Consider the following 20,198-nt stretch of genomic DNA (forward strand, 5'->3'; position numbering starts at 1 on the left):
GGTTTCCTCCCACATTCCAAAAACATGCTAGGTTAATTGGCCACTCCAAATTGTCCATAGGTATGAATGTGAGTGTGAATGGTTGTTTGTCTATATGTGCCCTGTGATTGGCTGGCCACCAGTCCAGGGTGTACCCCGCCTCTCACCCAAAGACAGCTGGGATAGGCTCCAGCACCCCCCACAGCCCCCGTGAGGAAAGACGGTAGAAAATGAATGAATGAATGAATGAAAGTAGGGAAATTATTTTTAACTTTGGATGAAATGGACTCGAGCACAGCTTGACTAAAATGTCATGAAATAAAACAAATTAAAATAAGAAGGGACATAACTATTAATTTAAAATGGAAAGAAAACACAAGAATGAAATAAGACCAAAAAAAATTCTATGATTAAAAATGCTGATTTGTGCAGTGGTTGGGCACGACAGCAATACATATTTGGTGTGGATCCAAATGTTTCACCGCAGACACATGATTTCTATATATGAACTTGTATGTGCATGTTTTGGGAGGACTGCGTCACTTGCATGCGCCACTTCCTGTTCAGTCCCATTGACGGTGATGCTTCTCACACACAAAGTAACACCCTCTATGAGAAGTTCCTCTATGACCAATCCAAACCAACAGGGGTAAACTGTGTGTGTGTGTTTAGTCGACAAAGAAGTAGCCTCAGGCAGTATCGGGGTGGATGAGCTATCTGGAGATCCACATAAAAAGGCCAAGATGACAGCACAACATCGTCAATGGCGTGACACCAGGGTTTGTAACATCTGTTGTGGGAGTGCCCAGCATGGCTCCAGTCTGATGGTTTGCCATTAAAGCTGACTTACGAGCACACAGGACACAAGCGTGCACTGTCTCGCCACGCTTTTAGACACGGAGAACTATCCATACAAACAGCAGAGTGGATCACCACATGATCCCACACATATACATATATATATATATATATATATATACATATATATACATATGCATATACAGTGAAGAAAATAAGTATTTGAACACCCTGCTATTTTGCTATTTCTCCCACTTAGAAATCATGGAGGGGTCTGAAATTTTCATCGTAGGTGCATGTCCACTGTGAGAGAGATAAACTAAAAAGAAAAATCCAGAAATCACAATGCATGATTTTTTAACAATTTATTTGTGTGATACAGCTGCAAATAAGTATTTGAACACCTGTGTATCATCTAGAATTCTGACCCTGAAAGACCTGTTAGTCTGCCCATTAGAAGTCCACCTGCACTCCATGTATCATCCTGAATCAGATGCACCTGTTTGAGGTCGTTAGCTGCATAAAGACACCTGTCCACCCCATACAATCAGTAAGACTTTAACTTGTAACATGGCGAAGACCAAAGAGCTGTCCAAAGACACCAGAGACAAAATTGTACACCTCCACAAGGCTGGAAAGGGCTACGGAGCAATTACCAAGCAGCTTGGTGAAAAAAGGTCCACTGTTGGAGCTATCATTAGAAAATGGAAGAAGCTAAACATGACGGTCAATCTCAATCGGAGTGGAGCCCCATGCAAGATATCACCTCGTGGGGTCTCAATGATTCTAAGAAAGGTGAGGAATCAGCCCAGAACTACACGACAGGACTTGGTCAATGACCTGAAAAGAGCTGGGACCACCGTTTCCAAGGTTACTGTAGGTAATACACTAAGACGTCATGATGTGAAATCATGCATGGCACGAAAGGTTCCCCTGCTTAAACCAGCACATGTCAAGGCCCGTCTTAAGTTTGCATATGACCATTTGGATGATACAGAGGAGTCATGGGAGAAAGTTTTATGGTCAGATGAGACCAAAATAGAACTTTTTGGTCATAATTCCAATAAGCGTGTTTGGAGGAAGAAGAATGAAGAGTACAATCCGAAGAACACCATCCCTACTGTGAAGCATGGGGGTGGTAGCATCATGCTTTGGGGGTGTTTTTCTGCACATGGGACAGGACGAGTGCACTGCATTAAAGAGAGGATGACTGGGGCCGTGTATTGTGAGATTTTGGGGAACAACCTCCTTCCCTCTGTCAGAGCATTGAAGATGGGTCGTGGCTGGGTCTTCCAACACGACAACGACCCGAAGCACACAGCCAGGAAAACCAAGGAGTGGCTCCGTAAGAAGCATATCAAGGTTCTAGCATGGCCCAGCCAGTCTCCAGACCTGAACCCAATCGAAAATCTTTGGAGGGAGCTCAAACTCCGTGTTTCTCAGCGACAGCCCAGAAACCTGACTGATCTAGAGAAGATCTGTGTGGAGGAGTGGGCCAAGATCCCTCCTGCAGTGTGTGCAAACCTGGTGAAAAACTACAGGAAACGTTTGACCTCTGTAATAGCAAACAAAGGCTACTGTACCAAATATTAACATTCATTTTCTCAGGTGTTCAAATACTTATTAGCAGCTGTATCACACAAATAAATTGTTAAAAAATCATGCATTGTGATTTCTGGATTTTTCTTTTTAGTTTATCTCTCTCACAGTGGACATGCACCTACGATGAAAATTTCAGACCCCTCCATGATTTCTAAGTGGGAGAAATAGCAAAATAGCAGGGTGTTCAAATACTTATTTTCTTCACTGTATATGTATGTATATATATATATATGTATATGTATATATATATATACATATATATATATATGTGTGTGTATATATGTATATATATATATATATACATATGTGTATACATATATATACATATGTACAGTGAAGAAAATAAGTATTTGAACACCCTGCTATTTTGCTATTTCTCCCACTTAGAAATCATGGAGGGGTCTGAAATTTTCATCGTAGGTGCATGTCCACTGTGAGAGAGATAAACTAAAAAGAAAAATCCAGAAATCACAATGCATGATTTTTTAACAATTTATTTGTGTGATACAGCTGCAAATAAGTATTTGAACACCTGAGAAAATGAATGTTAATATTTGGTACAGTAGCCTTTGTTTGCTATTACAGAGGTCAAACGTTTCCTGTAGTTTTTCACCAGGTTTGCACACACTGCAGGAGGGATCTTGGCCCACTCCTCCACACAGATCTTCTCTAGATCAGTCAGGTTTCTGGGCTGTCGCTGAGAAACACGGAGTTTGAGCTCCCTCCAAAGATTTTCGATTGGGTTCAGGTCTGGAGACTGGCTGGGCCATGCTAGAACCTTGATATGCTTCTTACGGAGCCACTCCTTGGTTTTCCTGGCTGTGTGCTTCGGGTCGTTGTCGTGTTGGAAGACCCAGCCACGACCCATCTTCAATGCTCTGACAGAGGGAAGGAGGTTGTTCCCCAAAATCTCACAATACACGGCCCCAGTCATCCTCTCTTTAATGCAGTGCACTCGTCCTGTCCCATGTGCAGAAAAACACCCCCAAAGCATGATGCTACCACCCCCATGCTTCACAGTAGGGATGGTGTTCTTCGGATTGTACTCTTCATTCTTCTTCCTCCAAACACGCTTATTGGAATTATGACCAAAAAGTTCTATTTTGGTCTCATCTGACCATAAAACTTTCTCCCATGACTCCTCTGTATCATCCAAATGGTCATATGCAAACTTAAGACGGGCCTTGACATGTGCTGGTTTAAGCAGGGGAACCTTTCGTGCCATGCATGATTTCACATCATGACGTCTTAGTGTATTACCTACAGTAACCTTGGAAACGGTGGTCCCAGCTCTTTTCAGGTCATTGACCAAGTCCTGTCGTGTAGTTCTGGGCTGATTCCTCACCTTTCTTAGAATCATTGAGACCCCACGAGGTGATATCTTGCATGGGGCTCCACTCCGATTGAGATTGACCGTCATGTTTAGCTTCTTCCATTTTCTAATGATAGCTCCAACAGTGGACCTTTTTTCACCAAGCTGCTTGGTAATTGCTCCGTAGCCCTTTCCAGCCTTGTGGAGGTGTACAATTTTGTCTCTGGTGTCTTTGGACAGCTCTTTGGTCTTCGCCATGTTACAAGTTAAAGTCTTACTGATTGTATGGGGTGGACAGGTGTCTTTATGCAGCTAACGACCTCAAACAGGTGCATCTGATTCAGGATGATACATGGAGTGCAGGTGGACTTCTAATGGGCAGACTAACAGGTCTTTCAGGGTCAGAATTCTAGATGATACACAGGTGTTCAAATACTTATTTGCAGCTGTATCACACAAATAAATTGTTAAAAAATCATGCATTGTGATTTCTGGATTTTTCTTTTTAGTTTATCTCTCTCACAGTGGACATGCACCTACGATGAAAATTTCAGACCCCTCCATGATTTCTAAGTGGGAGAAATAGCAAAATAGCAGGGTGTTCAAATACTTATTTTCTTCACTGTATATATATACACACACACACATATAGTAATAATATGTATGTATATATGTGTGTGTGTATATATATATGTATATATATGTGTATATATACGTATATATACACACACATATATATGTATGTATATATATATATACAGTGAAGAAAATAAGTATTTGAACACCCTGCTATTTTGCTATTTCTCCCACTTAGAAATTCACTGTATATATATATGTATGTATATATACAGACATACATACATATTATTACTATCATTACTATCATATAATTATATATAATAGTAATAATATATATTATTACTATATATGTGTGTGTGTATGTGTATATATATATAAATTATTTTTATATGATATAAAATACTTATATAAATTCATTAACATAATCATTATATATTATTATATTTATTTAGTATTATTATAATATATATCATCACACCATTACATTATGTTTATTTATGTTCTACATTAAAATAAATGAATGAATTATCTTAAATGTAAAGTGCAGCAATAGATAAAGCTGTTGGATGCCGCATGCATGACACTTGCAGATACATCAGGAGGTTGCCTACAGCCTCAGCTGTATATGAGATTTTTTTGGGACACAGCACTAATTAGAGACCCTGGCAGTTACTTGCTGTTGTGGAACGCGCACCCGGTGGCTATAGGAGATGCGTTAATTTGAGTTTGAATTTACGGTATATTTGGTTGTTTTTATGTTTCTAATGATGTGATGCAAAACTGGAAATATTCCTCACAATGTACACCAGTTGAAGTTGGGACAAGACTTTTTCCCTTTGTCCTGTCATCTGCAGGATAAGTTGGAAGGTGGGACCAAGGTCGTGTAGAGGAGTGAAGAAGAATAGCATGAGAGGAGGTACAGTACCTTGTGGAATTCAAGTGGTGTGTGGAGAAAGAGTCCTGGACCGATGCCACGAAGGGGCAGGTCAAAAGACTGCAAAGCAAAGAGACAAGAAGCATTCTGACGCTTAGAACTCTCGTTTGACGACGTTTATGGACTTCTGGGTGGCTCTCAGTGGGCACAGACCATGAGACGAGGAAATAGAAAGTATAAGACTGATGGCTTTGGGATACTCTGTACCTACGAAGCACAAGGCGGCATTTCCATGCAAAGAGTGTGCAGAGTGTTGGAGAATGTAGCGTTAAAATGCAAAGCTGGGGAGGACAGTTAGTGAGGTGACACCTTGGTTATGAAATGCACAGATTTCTTTATGGCACAATCAATTATTTGAGCACTGTTATTTATGACTGAAAAATGTTACAATATTCATCAAAGACCTGGATACGACCTCTTCATGGCAAACAGCTTTCTTTTTTTACAAATTTACTTTGTAAAAAAAAAAATACCAAAAAACAAACAGGCTTCTCTACACATGCAAAATCCAAATCATTTCTGTCTATTGTCCAAACTGTAAATGTTCCCACTTACTGGTGGAAATTGCCTTTTTGTACTTATAGTACATACTGCACTTTTTGGAGAATTTTATGTGAAACATGAACACATTACTTTCCCTTTTCTGTGCGTTCTAATGAGAGAAAAAGTTGAAGTTAAAGTTATATGAGCTAGCTAACAGCGTCTGCAGTAAATGCCGTCACTGTACCAGACCGTCGTGGTGAAGACACAGCTGAGCCAGAGGGCAAAGATCTCAATGTACCTGTCAACTGTCGTCCAAGTTCATAGTTCTCATGAGTTCAGTTCACACAATCTAAATATGAATAGTTCACGTTCATAGTTCACTATTTTGAACGAGTTCAGTGGATTTTTTTTTTGGGGTGAAAAGTGCGAATGAAAGACTGGCCTTGTCATTAAAAGAAAACATTCATCACCATCTAAAACGGTTCTGTTTACAAATATGTATTGTATGTGGTTTTCTTTATTTATGCTTTTCAGCATATGCATGTTTATTTCTTCACACCCTGCAAACAAAATATAGTGTGGTTGCATGCAAATCAATTATACTAGAACCTAAAGTCTATCACATGAAATAGATTAATTTTTGCATATGAAACATATGAGTGGATAACGGTACATTATCAGTGAATAATGGTGTGGAGACCGTAGTGGTAAATTCAGTGGGTAAGGGCCCCTCAAATGTGGATATTGTGGTCCCCCGCTCTGACCGCTGTGTCACAGGCATGGTAGGCCCCGTATGTGAGGATGTAAACCCTAAAGCACTGGTGGGTAAGTGTGAGGAAAACCCACCGCTCTGATGTGGACTTTGCCAGAGAGAAAGGCATTCTTTTTGACCGGTGGTGTTCAGCTTGTAAAGCTAATGAGTTAGATACCGTCCATCCACACATCCATCTTCTACCGCTTGTCCAAGGTTGGGTCGGGGGGCAGCATCCCAAACAAGGAGGCCCAGACTTCCCAAGGTGTTCCCAAGCCAGTTTGGTGACATAGTCTCTGCAACGTGTCTTGGGTGTTCCCCGAGGGCTCTCTACCATCTGGCTCCTCTCAATGTGGAGGAGTAGCAGTTCCACTCCGAGTCTCTCCAGGATGGCAGTGCACTACCCAAAGCTCATGACCATAGGTCAGTGTAGGAACGTAGATCTGACTGAGAGAAACTGAGAGCTTTGCCTTTCAACTTAGCTCTCTCTTCCACACAACGGACCAACGTAGAGTCTGCATCACTGCAGATGGCATACCAATTCTCCTGTCGATCTCATATTCCATCCTTCCCTCACTCCTGAACAAGACCCCAAAGTTCTTAAACTCCTCCACTTGGGGCAGGATTTCATCCCCCATCCGAAGATTGCACTCTTTTCTGGGCAAGAACCATGGACTCAGACTTAGAGGTGCTGATTCTCCTGCTTCACACTTGGCTGCGAACCAATCCAGTGAGAGTTGAAGGTCACGGTTCAATGAAGCCAGCAGGACCACATAACTGGCAAAAGCAGAGACCCAATACAGCATCCACCAAAACAAAATCCCTCAACGCCGTTACTAAAAGTAATGAACCGAATGGGTGACAAAGGGCAGCCCTGGCGAACCAAACTCTAACACCGGTCGTACAGGGAACGGACACTCTGAATTAGCTTGTCCAATATCCCATACTCCCGGAGTCCCCACAGAATTCCCCAAGGAACACAGTTGACTGCCTTCTCAAAGTCCACAAAAACACGTAGAATGGTTAGGCAAACTCCAATGGACCCTCAAAGATCCTGCTGAGAGTGTAGAGGTGGTCCGCAGTTCCACAACCAGGACAAAAACCACACTGCTCCTCCTGAATCAGAAACTCAAATGGATCCTCCTCTCCAGAACCCCTAAATATAGACCATACCAAGGAGGCTGAGGAGTGTGATTCCACGATAGTTGGAACACAGCCTTCTGGTCACCCTTCTTAAAAAGGGGGACACCACCGCGGTCTGCCAATCCAAAGGTACTGCTCCCGACTTCCACGCAATGATGTCAGCCAAGACAGTCCATCAACATCCAGAGCCTTGAATTTGAGGTGAAACTCGTCCACCCCCGGAGCTTTGCTACTGAGGAGCGTTTTGACCACCCTGTGGTGGAACTGTCCGCATACGTATCCTCTGCCTTTGCTTCCTCTACGATAATTGGAACACACCCACCGGTCGCCCTTCTTAAACCCTTCTAAACCCACCCTTCTTCCCCTTCCTGAGACGGTGGATGGTGGTCCAGAATGTCTTTGAAGCCAGTAGACATTTTCCATGGCTTCTCCAAACTCCTCCCATGTCCAGGTTTTTGCCTCAGTGACTGCAAAAAACTGCTGACCGCTTGGCCTGCTGGTACCTGTCAGCTGCCTCTGAAATCCCAGGAGCCAAAAAGGCTCCACATGAAAATTGTTTTTTGATTGCTATCCAAAAAGGTTGTTTTGATCCAACCTTCAAACATTTCTATCCTTGAATGTGGAGTTCTGTATAAACAACTTAACACGTTTTTGTTTTTTCTTTACAGATCTCAATAGTAACTGACATATTCTTTACCACTTTGTAATGTAGTTGTTTGTCCACATTTGGCAACTCCTCCTCCCCTTGTGTTGTTCCTGTTGATGCAGGCCATCTTTCAATGTTTCAGTACAGCGGTCTTGGATTTCCTGTTAGTGAACTTGATGATGACGATGGTGCGGTGCTGTTCCTGACATACAGTAGGATGCAAGTGTACATGGATTGGATGTCAACATCTACCTCTTTAGATGTTAGGAAATCCACTACTTGTTGCTCCATTAAGGCGATGTCCATTTTGTCTGCTTGCTCACTGTTCCTGACTGCCCTGGCATAAGACCTGGGTTTGATCCTCAGCCTGTCACTATTATGTCATTCATCCTTGGGTTCTGTCATCGATTGTGTTTTTCAGCTCCTCAATTATTTTATCTATTTCCTCATTATCTTTTTTTAATGGTGGCATTCATCTCCTGTAATTCTTTATTTGCCACTTTCAAATCTCCTGCACTTCAATCATTGAAGTGCGACCCAGGGTGTCCTGGTACCAAGTGCACATGTGGACACCCTTATACTTGAACATGGTGTTTGCTTTTGACAATCTTTTGACAGACAGAGAATTCTGACAACATAACATAGCTCAGATTCAGATAAAATCAGTTCCTTCCAATCCCGCCTCTCCAGGTCTCACCGTCGCTGCCGACGTGAACGTTGAAGTCGTCCCCGAGCAGAACAAGGGAATCGCTCCAGGGAGAACTCTCCAGTACTCCCTCAAGGGACTCGCCTCTCACTGCTGGCAAAGCCAGAGTGGACTAAAGTCCATCCCCTGTCAAGAGGACTGGTTCCAGAGCCCTGCTGTGCGTCGAGGTGAGTACGACTATACTGTATCTAGCTGGTACTTCTCAACATTGCGTACCAACTTAGGCTCCTTCCCTACCATGTAGCCGAGGATCAGATTGCCATGGTCCCTGCCTCCGGCCGCCACCCACCTCACTCTGCACTTTGACCCCTTTGGCCACTCCCATGAGTGGTAAGCTCATTGGAGGGGGGACCCATGTAGCTTCTTCGGGCAGTCCCCGGTCGGACTCCACAAGGGAGCCCTGGTGATCCGCATTTGATAAAGAGAAAACATGGGCCAATGTTCACATTCATTGTTAGGGGTCTTTTGTGTCCCAATGAGTGTAGGGGCCAAGTTGTCGGGGGCTTTTATGCCCCAGGTAGGGTCACCCATGACAAATCGGTCCTAGGTGAGGGATCAGACAAAGAATAGCTCAAAAGCCCTTATAAAAAAGCAATAATCATGTTATATAAACATCTTTTCATCTTTTTGTGGACTCCTATAGAGCAGCTACACAAAGCTTTCTAGTTCTTCCAGAATCTGCACCTATTCAGCTGTATTTGTTTTGATTTCGTGGTTCCCGCGAAAGCAGTCTGTTTTCATGTATTCCACCCAAGGCCAACCCTCGCCGTTGTGGTTGTTCACAACTCGCAAGTCCACAAAACGACTTCCAGTTGTGTTGCTAGCTGCGAACGGAATAGGAGTTGAAAATAAACTGACGATGACGGATTAAAATGCATTTCTTTTGCTGGCAGGGAATCGGATTATTGAGGATGGTTTGGAATTTTGTGGGTTTTTCTGTAGTTAGTACTAGGGATCGACCGATATGGTTTTTTGGGGCCGATGCCGATACCGATTTTTTTCCACCACACTTAGCCGATGGCCGATTTTGCTTGGGCTGATATTTGTGGCCGATACTGCTTTTGATCCCTCAATTTACATGATGTTTAAACAAATAGTTATTGAAATGTAAACACTGCACACAGTAGGATTCAGTTTTCTTAAACACACATTTAAACAGCATTATCAACTTTAAAAGGAATAAATATTCAACCATGTACAAAACATTTCTGTCATAGTTTAAATTCATCTAGCATCGATGTGATGCTAGATGCTAGTGTGACGTGTACCCCCCCCCCCCCCACACACAAACACATCACACTGACACAATTTAGTACGATATATAAAACATTTCTCTCATCATTATCATTATCAAAGCTGCCCCAGCGGATGCCTGACTGTAAATCATGCGGTGGAAAAATACATCGGTGAACCCATGCGCATATCGGCCAATACCGATACAAGGAAAAAACGTAAATATCGGCCTGATATATCGGCCGGCCGATGTATCGGTCGATCCTTAGTTAGTACCGGAGGAGTTGCTTAATTATGCAGATCGTAGTAGGCGCTTCGTTTGATAAGGTCAAATTCAATGCTATTTAGCAAACGGTTCCACGAGCTGGATGAAATCGCAGGCATCGCTACACATGCTAAATCATTTCTGCAGCCAAAACACTACTATCCTATTCTCTAAATGTTTCTACTACATTGTTTTAAGTCAAGTCCCCTAAATTTTGGGACTTTGAAGTTTGAAGTTTTTGTTTTTTCTTCAGCGTCTAGGCTAACCTGGCAAAATGTTTCTGTTAAAATGTAATGTTAGCACTTTAGCTGACATAGCTAAGCTAGTGTTGTTTTGTGTTGCACTTTCTCACCCCTTAATGTTAGCGACACACACTTACACACACACACAATGCTGTGTCCCCATTACCAGTGTCGTCATGCTATCATGCCCAGCCCGGACAAAGGAGGATGGGAATGGGTATTGCGGGCACCAGATCGGAGGAGGGAGCGATGATGGATAGGAAGTGGATGTGCGGTGACAGAAAAGAGGCGGGACTTACTGAGTGTTGTCGGACACCACGGAGAGCGGGATGTCCTCACACATGCAGTCCAGCTCGTCGGTTAGGCTGCTAGCGCGGGTGATGTCGACGGACATTCTGTTGCCACGGTTCCTCTTCACTGGAAGCAGCAAAGACCGGTTTTTAGCGATGCCGTCGCTCGGTGGGATCATTTTGGAATGCATCATATTGCTTTTGCTTATGATACATTTGAACATATTTGAACATATGAACATTTTTATAAAGCATAAGTAAAGAATAAGTCAAGAAAGATACCTGGAGAGGAAGGGCAGCTCAGAGTGAAAGACGACCAAGAATGATGACAAGGACCTTTGGTGCCATGCATGCAAAAGATAATAAAAGGAACAAAAAAGATTTTAACACACCAGTGCAAATGATTGTTTATTTATGGGCTCAGACGGACAAGTACACAATGGCTAGTTTGCCTGGCTAGAGCCACACTGTCCACGGGTCCTCCGGAAAGAAAAGAGGCCGGGTCAAGACGGGTGCGCAGTTTGAGTCTCTTTGCTGGCACCGTTTTAATAAAGTCCACTGTGGGTACAAAAGCCTGACCAAGTCTCATTAAAATACTGTCTGGACAACATGGGAGAGGAGGGAGAGCTAATGATTAACTCCAAGCCGAGGAAGAAGAGGAGGAGGAGGATAGTGGATCAACAGTGTAGTGTAACGTCGACTGTAAAAGATGGAAGGACTCACCGGTTTGTTTGAACATCCTGGGGATTCCTGTGAAGAGAGATAATGAATATTAAACTACCTTTATGCTTAAAAAGGTTGCATCATCATTTCATGTTAGAAATGTGACTATAGAAAATGTCCTCAGTGAATATAAATATTCAATAATATTTATAAATATAGATATAAAAAGTACACATTTTAGGTTTGTATTTTAATAGGTTTTTAGTTTTTTAATGCTTCATCTGTTTACATTAATTGTATTATAGCGAGGCTGCACGGCAGACAAGTGGTTAGCGAGACCTGAGTTTGATTCTCCATCTTCAATACTCTGGTTTCCTCCCACATTCCAAACATATGCTAGGTTAATTAGCCACTCCAAATTGTCCATAGGTATGAATGTGAGTGTGAATGGTTGTTTGTCTATATGTGCCCTGTGATTGGCTGGCCACCAGTCCAGGGTGTACCCCGCCTCTCGCCCAAAGACTGCTGGGATAGGCTCCAGCACGCCCGTGACCCGAGTGAGAATAAGTGGAAGAAAATGAATGAATTAATATTATAGCGATCATTATAAATATATTCTAAATTATTCTATATTATATATATTATGAATATTAGAGATGGGAACTATCATTAATTATTATATATTATACGAATATAAAATATAAATTTATTATATATGTATACATTGTATGTAATCATTGGAAAAGTAATGACAATTAATAAGCAAATGAAATAATTGCTAATTATTGCTAAAAATTATAATCACATGTTCTTTTTATTTAAATATGTTTATTTTCAGTGAATAATATTTTATTCATAAGATAATTTTTTTAAATCCTTGATATGATTACATAATATTATATCAGTTATGATTAATACATTATATAACATATATTAAAGGTGATTGTTTATTATTATTATTATGACTTTCACCCATATTACCACATATTATTATATATATTGTACAATTCATTCAATATATACGGTATACATTTTATAGTATTATTGGAAATACATCTTTAGAATAATTAGCTTTTAAACTACATTACATAACTGATGATAAAAAATAAGAATACATTAAGTGAATCATTTCTGTCTACAAATGAATGTATCTCACTACACTAAATATGTTTGAGTGTGACTTCAGGAGGCGTTCGGACTCGATGCCCGAGTCCCCAACAAGTGGCTCCTCTCCATGTGAAGGAGGAGCGGATCTACTCTGAGCCCCTCCCAGATGAGTCCAGCGACCCCACAGAGGAAAATCATTTCAGACGCTTGTATATGTACATATTTGTTTTCAGCACACTGTTATAATATTACTGTTATTATTGTATTTATGCTTGATAAGACTTATACATTTGTTGATGAAGTTTGTGATCTAGTTATTTCCATTCCATATGTATATTTGATACATTCTATTTTAATAAATGTGCTGCTTTTAAGCCGTTATATATTACAGCGTCAACACTCAATTTGTGCATCTTTTAAGAACAGGAAGTTTATGCACCGCCCACTTTGCTAACCAAGCATCGTAAAAGCGTCATTAGTCACTTAGCGTGTGTGTGCGTGTGTGTGTGTGTCATGCGTGCCAACAAGCATACAGGAGCGTACGTTGAAGCATTCAAGCATCAATCTCACATCAAAAACAGTGACCTCTCGTCACCATCGAGATGCTAATGGCTTCCAGATGTCCCGCGAGAGACACCTGGCAGCCATCTTGGAACTGAGTGGATCCCTTGTGGCGTCCAAACAAGACAGCGACACACCATAGCTCCGCGCACAATGTGTAGTAGGACTACTGCTGTTTGTGCAGCTCGAAATACTGAGGATTATTTGGATTTAAAAACATGCAGCAATCTATAAATATTGTATTTAAGCCAATATTCTATGCATGTTTCTTATGGTATACAACCTAAACATGGCATCGCCAGAATCCTGAAATGAAAATTATGCGTAATAGTGCTGGATTATTATTAAATAACCAGTACTTTGCACTATATAATCACATTAGATTATTATTATAATAAAATTTGATACAAAAACTGTTAAAAAACATTTACATCCAACCACTGACTCAACTACGTGTTGTATTTAAGTGGCAAAGTCTTATACTATTTTCAGCACAAAATGTCCAAATGTTTATGATTATGTCAAAACTCCTACCTTCCACAGTGCCAGTGGGCTCCTGCATGAAGAAGGAGACATCTTTCTTCTCCTCAGAGTCGTCAATGTGATCATAGGTGATCTGAGGGATGGACACGGCCCTCTCGGAGGACACGCCGATGGAGCCGTTACCTCGTGATGACTTCAGCCTTCTTTTTGTGCCCTTTTTCTGACAGGAAAGTCAAAAACATATTGAAAACATTACCTGCACAATTAATACATTGCTTTATGATGGCAGCAGTTTGACCCCGGAATTGATTCATTGATTAAATGGTTAATTCATTGATTAATTTGTAACTAGAAATAAAATTTTATGTAAAGGGATCCATCATAATTATTTATTAAAAAATAATATCCAGTTAGACATTCCAGGTTTTGCATGTTTAATGCAAGCGCCGACCTGTTCCATGTTGTTTGATGGTCCTTGAACACACCATTTAAGTTGTTCCCACGCTTTCACCTTATATTTTATCCCAAATGCTGATAATATGTTTATTTTATGGAATATATTTTTTTACATTTATTGTAATTCACATTTATTCATTCACACGCCACATTTTTTTATTCATTTCTTTTTTATTAATTTTGCGTGGGTTTTCTCCGGGTACTCTGGTTTCAGACCTCACAGGGTTCAATTCCACCCTCGGCCATCTCTGTGTGGAGTTTGCATGTTCTCCCCGTGCATGCGTGGGTTTTCTCCGGGTACTCCGGTTTCCTCCCACATTCCATAAACATGCTAGGTTAATTGGCCTCTCCAAATTGTCCATAGGTATGAATGTGAGTGTGAATGGTTGTTTGTCTATATGTGCCCTGTGATTGGCTCGCCACCAGTCCAGGGTGTAATGGTAATGGTTTTATTTCATTTGAACATGCAACAGATTACAATTGAGTACATCCCATAATCAGTTCACAGTTCCACATGTCCAAAAGGAGTAGGAAGAAGCAAAGCTTATTAAATCCTACCCCTCCATCTGGTACTTTTACAATCACTAACTGTTACTTTTGTTCACTTCCTGCTTTCCATAATACAGTTTAAGGTTTTTTTGTTTGTTTGTTTGTTTTTTAAATAATGTACCTTGTACCAAAGTAGGAGGTGATATAAGCATCCAATGACATAATGCAAGAGTCTCAAACGCGCGGCCCGCGGGCCAAATGTGGCAGGACACTAGTTTGAGGCCCCCGCCTTGATATGAAAGTTTAATGTTAGTGCGGCCCCCGCAAGTTTGATATGGATGCTGTATGGTATCATGTACCCAGAAAAAAATATTACGTTTGATTAATGTTCATGTTAAAGGTTAAATAACTGTTAATAATTATCCTCCCTATCCGTGTGGAAGTGGTAAGTTTTTGGCTATTTAAGTTTAAAGGAAATAACTTGAAGGCTACCTTTTAGGTCGCTAGCTCTCTAGTTTGCGAGTTAACATGTGTCTCAAGACCCTGCAGTTGCGCAATATGTTGTAAATAAAAAGAGTATAAATGTGACTATAGTCATGTTTTGTCATGTCTACAGGGCTCTAATAATGCTTTGTTCATTTTAATCTGAAAAAAAATAATTTGTCTACCCACCAACTATATGTGGTTTCTTAAGTTTTTATTATTTGCTGTTTTATTATTGTTATTATTATTATTATTATTATTATTATTATTATATTTATTACCGATTGATTGATTTTCTTTATTCTTGATTTGTTTATTTATTTTTCATCTTATTTTGTGTAGAAAAATAAAAATTAAGATATTTGAGAACAGTGGAATGTTTTATCAGAACTTTTCTTGTAGAAAATCGGAACCAAAGCAAAGTTTATTCATTTTTCTGTTTTTAATAAATGCGTTTTTTTGGGGGGGGGGGGAACCTGATGCGGCCCAGCCTCGCCCAGACCCTAGCTCCAGTGGTAAACTGAGTTTGAGACCCCTGACATAATGGGTACCATAGTAAGTGTCAATATAGTGATATATATAGCACATCATGACTGGTTCAAGACTCTTCATCCTTGTATTTAGCAAACATCAACTGCTTGTATTGTTTCTTGAATTGGCTCATCGTTGTGCATTGTTTGAGGTCCTTACTCCATTAATCCTTAATCCATTCCATAGTTTGATTCCACATACTGAAATGCTAACACTATGTACCCCGCCTCTTGCCCAAAGACAGCTGGGATAGGCTCCAGCACCCCCACGACCCTAATGAGGATAATAATCTGTATAGAAAATGGATGGATGAATGGATAACTATCTGACCTACGACATGGATTATTTTTATTTTCAATAAATGGGCAAAAACATTTTTTTTCAAAAAATTTAAAAATGAAATTTCAAGGATAAAAATAAATGTAATGCATATTACAATAGGGCAATTGACGAAGAAGAATTTTGCTTTTCCAGTCCAACAAAAGTCATTATTATTATTGCAAGGTCATTTCAGTGTAAATTCCTTCTAAATTCTTATGGGATCAGAGTCCGAGAGCCACCGAATGACTCGGTGAGTTTCCACTGATCCGAGTGGCGCTAGTGAGTGTAGCAGTCCAAAAACCGCCAACGCCAAGCATAAAGAACCTCACTTATTTGGACTCAGCGGGTCAGACTGTGATCTAACACACTTTGAATGAGTCATTAGGAGGAGTGACGGTGGAGAGTTTGTTAGGGAGTGAAAGGATGGAGGGATGAAAAAGAGGAGAGTAAATGAGATAAAGATGGAAATGCACAACGGGGGCAAATGAGAAGGACAAATATGGAAACAAAAAAAAGTGGCGTTGGAAAGTCACATGCGGCGACAGAAAAGAGCGGAAGCGGCCTCCTCCGCCTCTCCCCCGTATGAGCGGCTTCAACGCTACACAAAGATTTTTTTGTTGTTCTTGGGCTAGACAAAGGTTTACTCCCATGAGAAAGGCAGCGATGACATCATCTCCACTGACTGAGTCTTTGTGTGCACCAGACAAAGGCATCGAGTCATCCTGGTGGAGTCAGGAGAGGGGGTGGGGGGGGCGCCTCTATGTGTGCCCTACGTGTGTGTGTGTGTTTGTGGGAACTTCACTTGCCCTTTTGTGCAGCATGGCTGAGGTGCAACACAGCTAATTTTGTTGTGAAAGGTGAACTGCCTAAGCAGACAACACAATGTGTGCTAAACATGCTAATCCAGACGCTAGGTATCGGTATTTATATATTTTGAAATGCCCGCAAGGCATGCTGGGTAGTCCAGCTGCAAAAATAATATAAACGTGTGTGATGTCAAAAGTATATTTAACTCCTTGTTTACTTCTACGACCTCCTCAACATTTTGCAATCTAGCAAAAATGTGACAACAAGCTACCTAGCATACTTTATGGTGGTAATACATTTTTTGTCATGGGTATTACATGTAGATATTTGATAGCTTGCATTGTTTTGGCGACTCCAGCTACAGTTTCAATGTTAAAGGTTTTTTTAAAAAAATAATTTGGAAATGCCTGGAAAGGCTGGATTAAGATGATTGGCGGGCCTAATGTGGCCCGTGGACCGGAGTTTGCCAACCTAGATTCTTTATCATGTCTTATTTTAACCTATTGTGTCTACTACTGTATATGGGGTAATATGAGTGTAAATATGACTATAGGCGTGTTATTTCACGTCTAGATGACCACAATTATGTTAAAAAATGCATTGCATTGCAAATGCATCTGCCCACACGCAAAACTTTAAATTATTATTATTTAATCTAAATTATTTAAATTATTTGTACAAATTACTGTTCACGCTGTACATTGTTGATCATATTTGATGTCATCGATTTATTCTCCACATTATTATATATTATTTATTATTATACGGGAGACAGGCAACGACATTTCGTTGGCAATTTCACTGCTGTGTTATTGTGCAATGACAATAAGCAAAGTCTATCTATCTATCTATCTATCTATCTATCTATCTATCTATCTATCTATCTCTTTAGAAGGTCATAAACAGGTTTTCTATGTTCTAAACTACAGAAATATTCCATTCATAAATAAGGAATCCTACTTTGCAAAAATTCACTTATCACAGCTGGGTCTACCACTAAATAATGGTGATAAATGAGGGATTACATGTACACTGAAACTCATACACTGTACTTGTCCAACATAAGAGAAGACATACCATATGTGACATTTAACAATGTAACTTTAAGGAATGGGACAGGAAGACACAAACGTTAGCAACACTAGCATACCGATGTGAGCTAAAGTGCTAACATTAGGCTCACATTTTAATGGCATGATATGTAAGCCTATTCGCTGAATAAACTACTACATCTGCACATGACTGACGGATGACGAGTTTCTACATTTGAAGGGCAATGCAGACATGATGCAAGATTAGTAGCGAAGCCTTTATAAACATCATAAAATAGATATTAAATAATGAGGCACCTTTAAGTTTTTTTTTTATCCATAATATTCCATCATAATTGCTTCTGTGTGAAGGGTGTCAATTACCGATATGTTGAGCTTCCGGATGTTGGGACTGGAGTTGTCCGGTTCCACCACAGTGATGGCCTCGGGAGTTAGCACGTACATTTTCCACGTCGCCACGCAGCCATTGGGTTTCTCCGCCGCATAGCATCGCCAAAGTGTCTGAGAAACACATACCGATTAAAAAAAACTAATACAGGAGACCCTCAACTCTCAAGGCACAGAAGCCAGAATTTGATAAAAAACCAGCAGCAAAACCAAAGTGATCCTGCAGAGGGAGCGTTGGTGGACACCTCAGCTCTACTGGGGTTTTTTGTGTGTTTATACACATTCCCAAAAAAGCTACTGCATGCCAGTATGTCAGTATCAGTGAACGTCTAGTGGCCTTAAAATGAGGAAAATAGCTTACCTGGATGAGTGAGGCCGCTGCAGGGATTTGTCGATTGAAGTGTTTCTGTCGCTGCTTCTGCTGGACCTTCAGGGCAAACCCTGAACCCAGGATTCCCTAACCAGGCAAGATGATCTTACAAGCGCAGAAAACACCATTTGGATTGAAGTAAAACTTACAGCTGGCAGAGCAAAGAAGGAGATGGCGAAGACGCTGAAGCAGGAGGCGATGGCCTTGCCGATCCACGTTTGAGGGATCTTGTCTCCGTAGCCGATGGTGGTCACCGTCACCTGGATGGAGAAAGCAAAGGAGCTTTGCCAACACAATTTTGTCATATCTACAGTCAAGCATGGTGGCGGTAGTGTCACGGTCCAGGGATGCACGAGTGCTGCCAAAACTGAGAGAGCTGCGGTTCATTGAAAGGGAACGTGAATTCCAAGATGTACTGTGACATGTTTGATGTTGTCACAGGGAATTCATGTATTCCTCAATGGACCGCCTCTCCACAGCTCTGGCAACACTCATGCAGCTCGACTGTAGACAATACACAATTGTCTTGGTAGTCTTGCCTACTGCGCGAGTGCTGTTGGAATTGGGAGAGCTGTGGTTCATGAATTCCATGTCACCACGGGAATCTCCCTCATGTGAACCACCTCTTGTCTTGGTAGTCTTGCCTACTGCACGAGTGCTGTTGGAATTGGGAGAGCTGTGGTTCATGAATTCCATGTCACCACGGGAATCTCCCTCATGTGAACCACCTCTTTTCTTGGTAGTCTTGCCTACTGCACGAGTGCTGTCAAAACTGAGAGAGCTGTGGTTCATTGAAAGGGAACGTGAATTCCAAGATTACTGTGACATGTTTGATGTTGTCACAGGGAATTCATGTATTCCTCAATGGACCGCCTCTCCACAGTGCTGGCAACACTCATGCAGCTCAACTGTAGACAATACACAATTGTCTTGGTAGTCTTGCCTACTGCACGAGTGCTGTTGGAATTGGGAGAGCTGTGGTTCATGAATTCCATGTCACCACGGGAATCTCCCTCATGTGAACCACATCTTGTCTTGGTAGTCTTGCCTACTGCACGAGTGCTGTTGGAATTGGGAGAGCTGTGGTTCATGAATTCCATGTCACCACGGAAATCCCCCTCATGTGAACCGCCTCTTGTCTTGGTAGTCTTGCCTACTGCGCGAGTGCTGTTGGAATTGGGAGAGCTGTGGTTCATGAATTCCATGTCACCACAGGAATCTCCCTCATGTGAACCACATCTTGTCTTGGTATCCACTTGTGTCTTGAATCTTGCCCACTGCACGGGTGCTGCTGACCCTGGGGGAGCCTTCATTTATGTGGAAACTCAGGATCCCTTCAATGAACTGCTGTTCCCCAGTGCTGGCAGTACTCGTGCAGCCCCGGATCACGGCGCGGTCACCATCACGCTTGATTGTAGGCAATATAAAATTGTCTTGGTAGTTTCTTGTCTCTTGCCTACTGCACAAGTGCTGTCGGCCTTGTGGGAGCTGCGGTTCATTGAGAGGGAACGTGAATTCCAAGATG

The 20,198-nt window shown here is 41.3% G+C and overlaps 1 protein-coding gene across 2 annotated transcripts in view; it reads right to left on the minus strand.

The window, feature by feature from the left end:
* Positions 1–20,198, minus strand: part of kcnq1.2 (potassium voltage-gated channel, KQT-like subfamily, member 1.2) — a 202,821-nt gene that overhangs the window by 142,978 nt on the left and 39,645 nt on the right. The window contains exons 8-15 of one of the 2 annotated variants that reach the window (XM_058076398.2): positions 18,823–18,933; positions 18,665–18,760; positions 18,280–18,417; positions 13,829–13,997; positions 11,687–11,713; positions 11,246–11,299; positions 10,973–11,090; positions 5,196–5,264 (exon numbers count right to left, since the gene is read on the minus strand). In XM_058076398.2, the coding sequence (XP_057932381.2) occupies positions 5,196–5,264; positions 10,973–11,090; positions 11,246–11,299; positions 11,687–11,713; positions 13,829–13,997; positions 18,280–18,417; positions 18,665–18,760; positions 18,823–18,933 (782 nt within the window). The remainder of the gene's footprint in view (positions 1–5,195; positions 5,265–10,972; positions 11,091–11,245; positions 11,300–11,686; positions 11,714–13,828; positions 13,998–18,279; positions 18,418–18,664; positions 18,761–18,822; positions 18,934–20,198) is intronic. The other variant, XM_058076401.2, reaches the window with a different exon arrangement.

The sequence above is a fragment of the Doryrhamphus excisus genome, linkage group LG1 (genome assembly GCF_037039965.1).
Source record: "Doryrhamphus excisus strain RoL-2023G ecotype Guam linkage group LG1, RoL_Dexc_Guam_v1.1, whole genome shotgun sequence".
Taxonomy (NCBI): Eukaryota; Metazoa; Chordata; class Actinopteri; order Syngnathiformes; family Syngnathidae; genus Doryrhamphus; species Doryrhamphus excisus.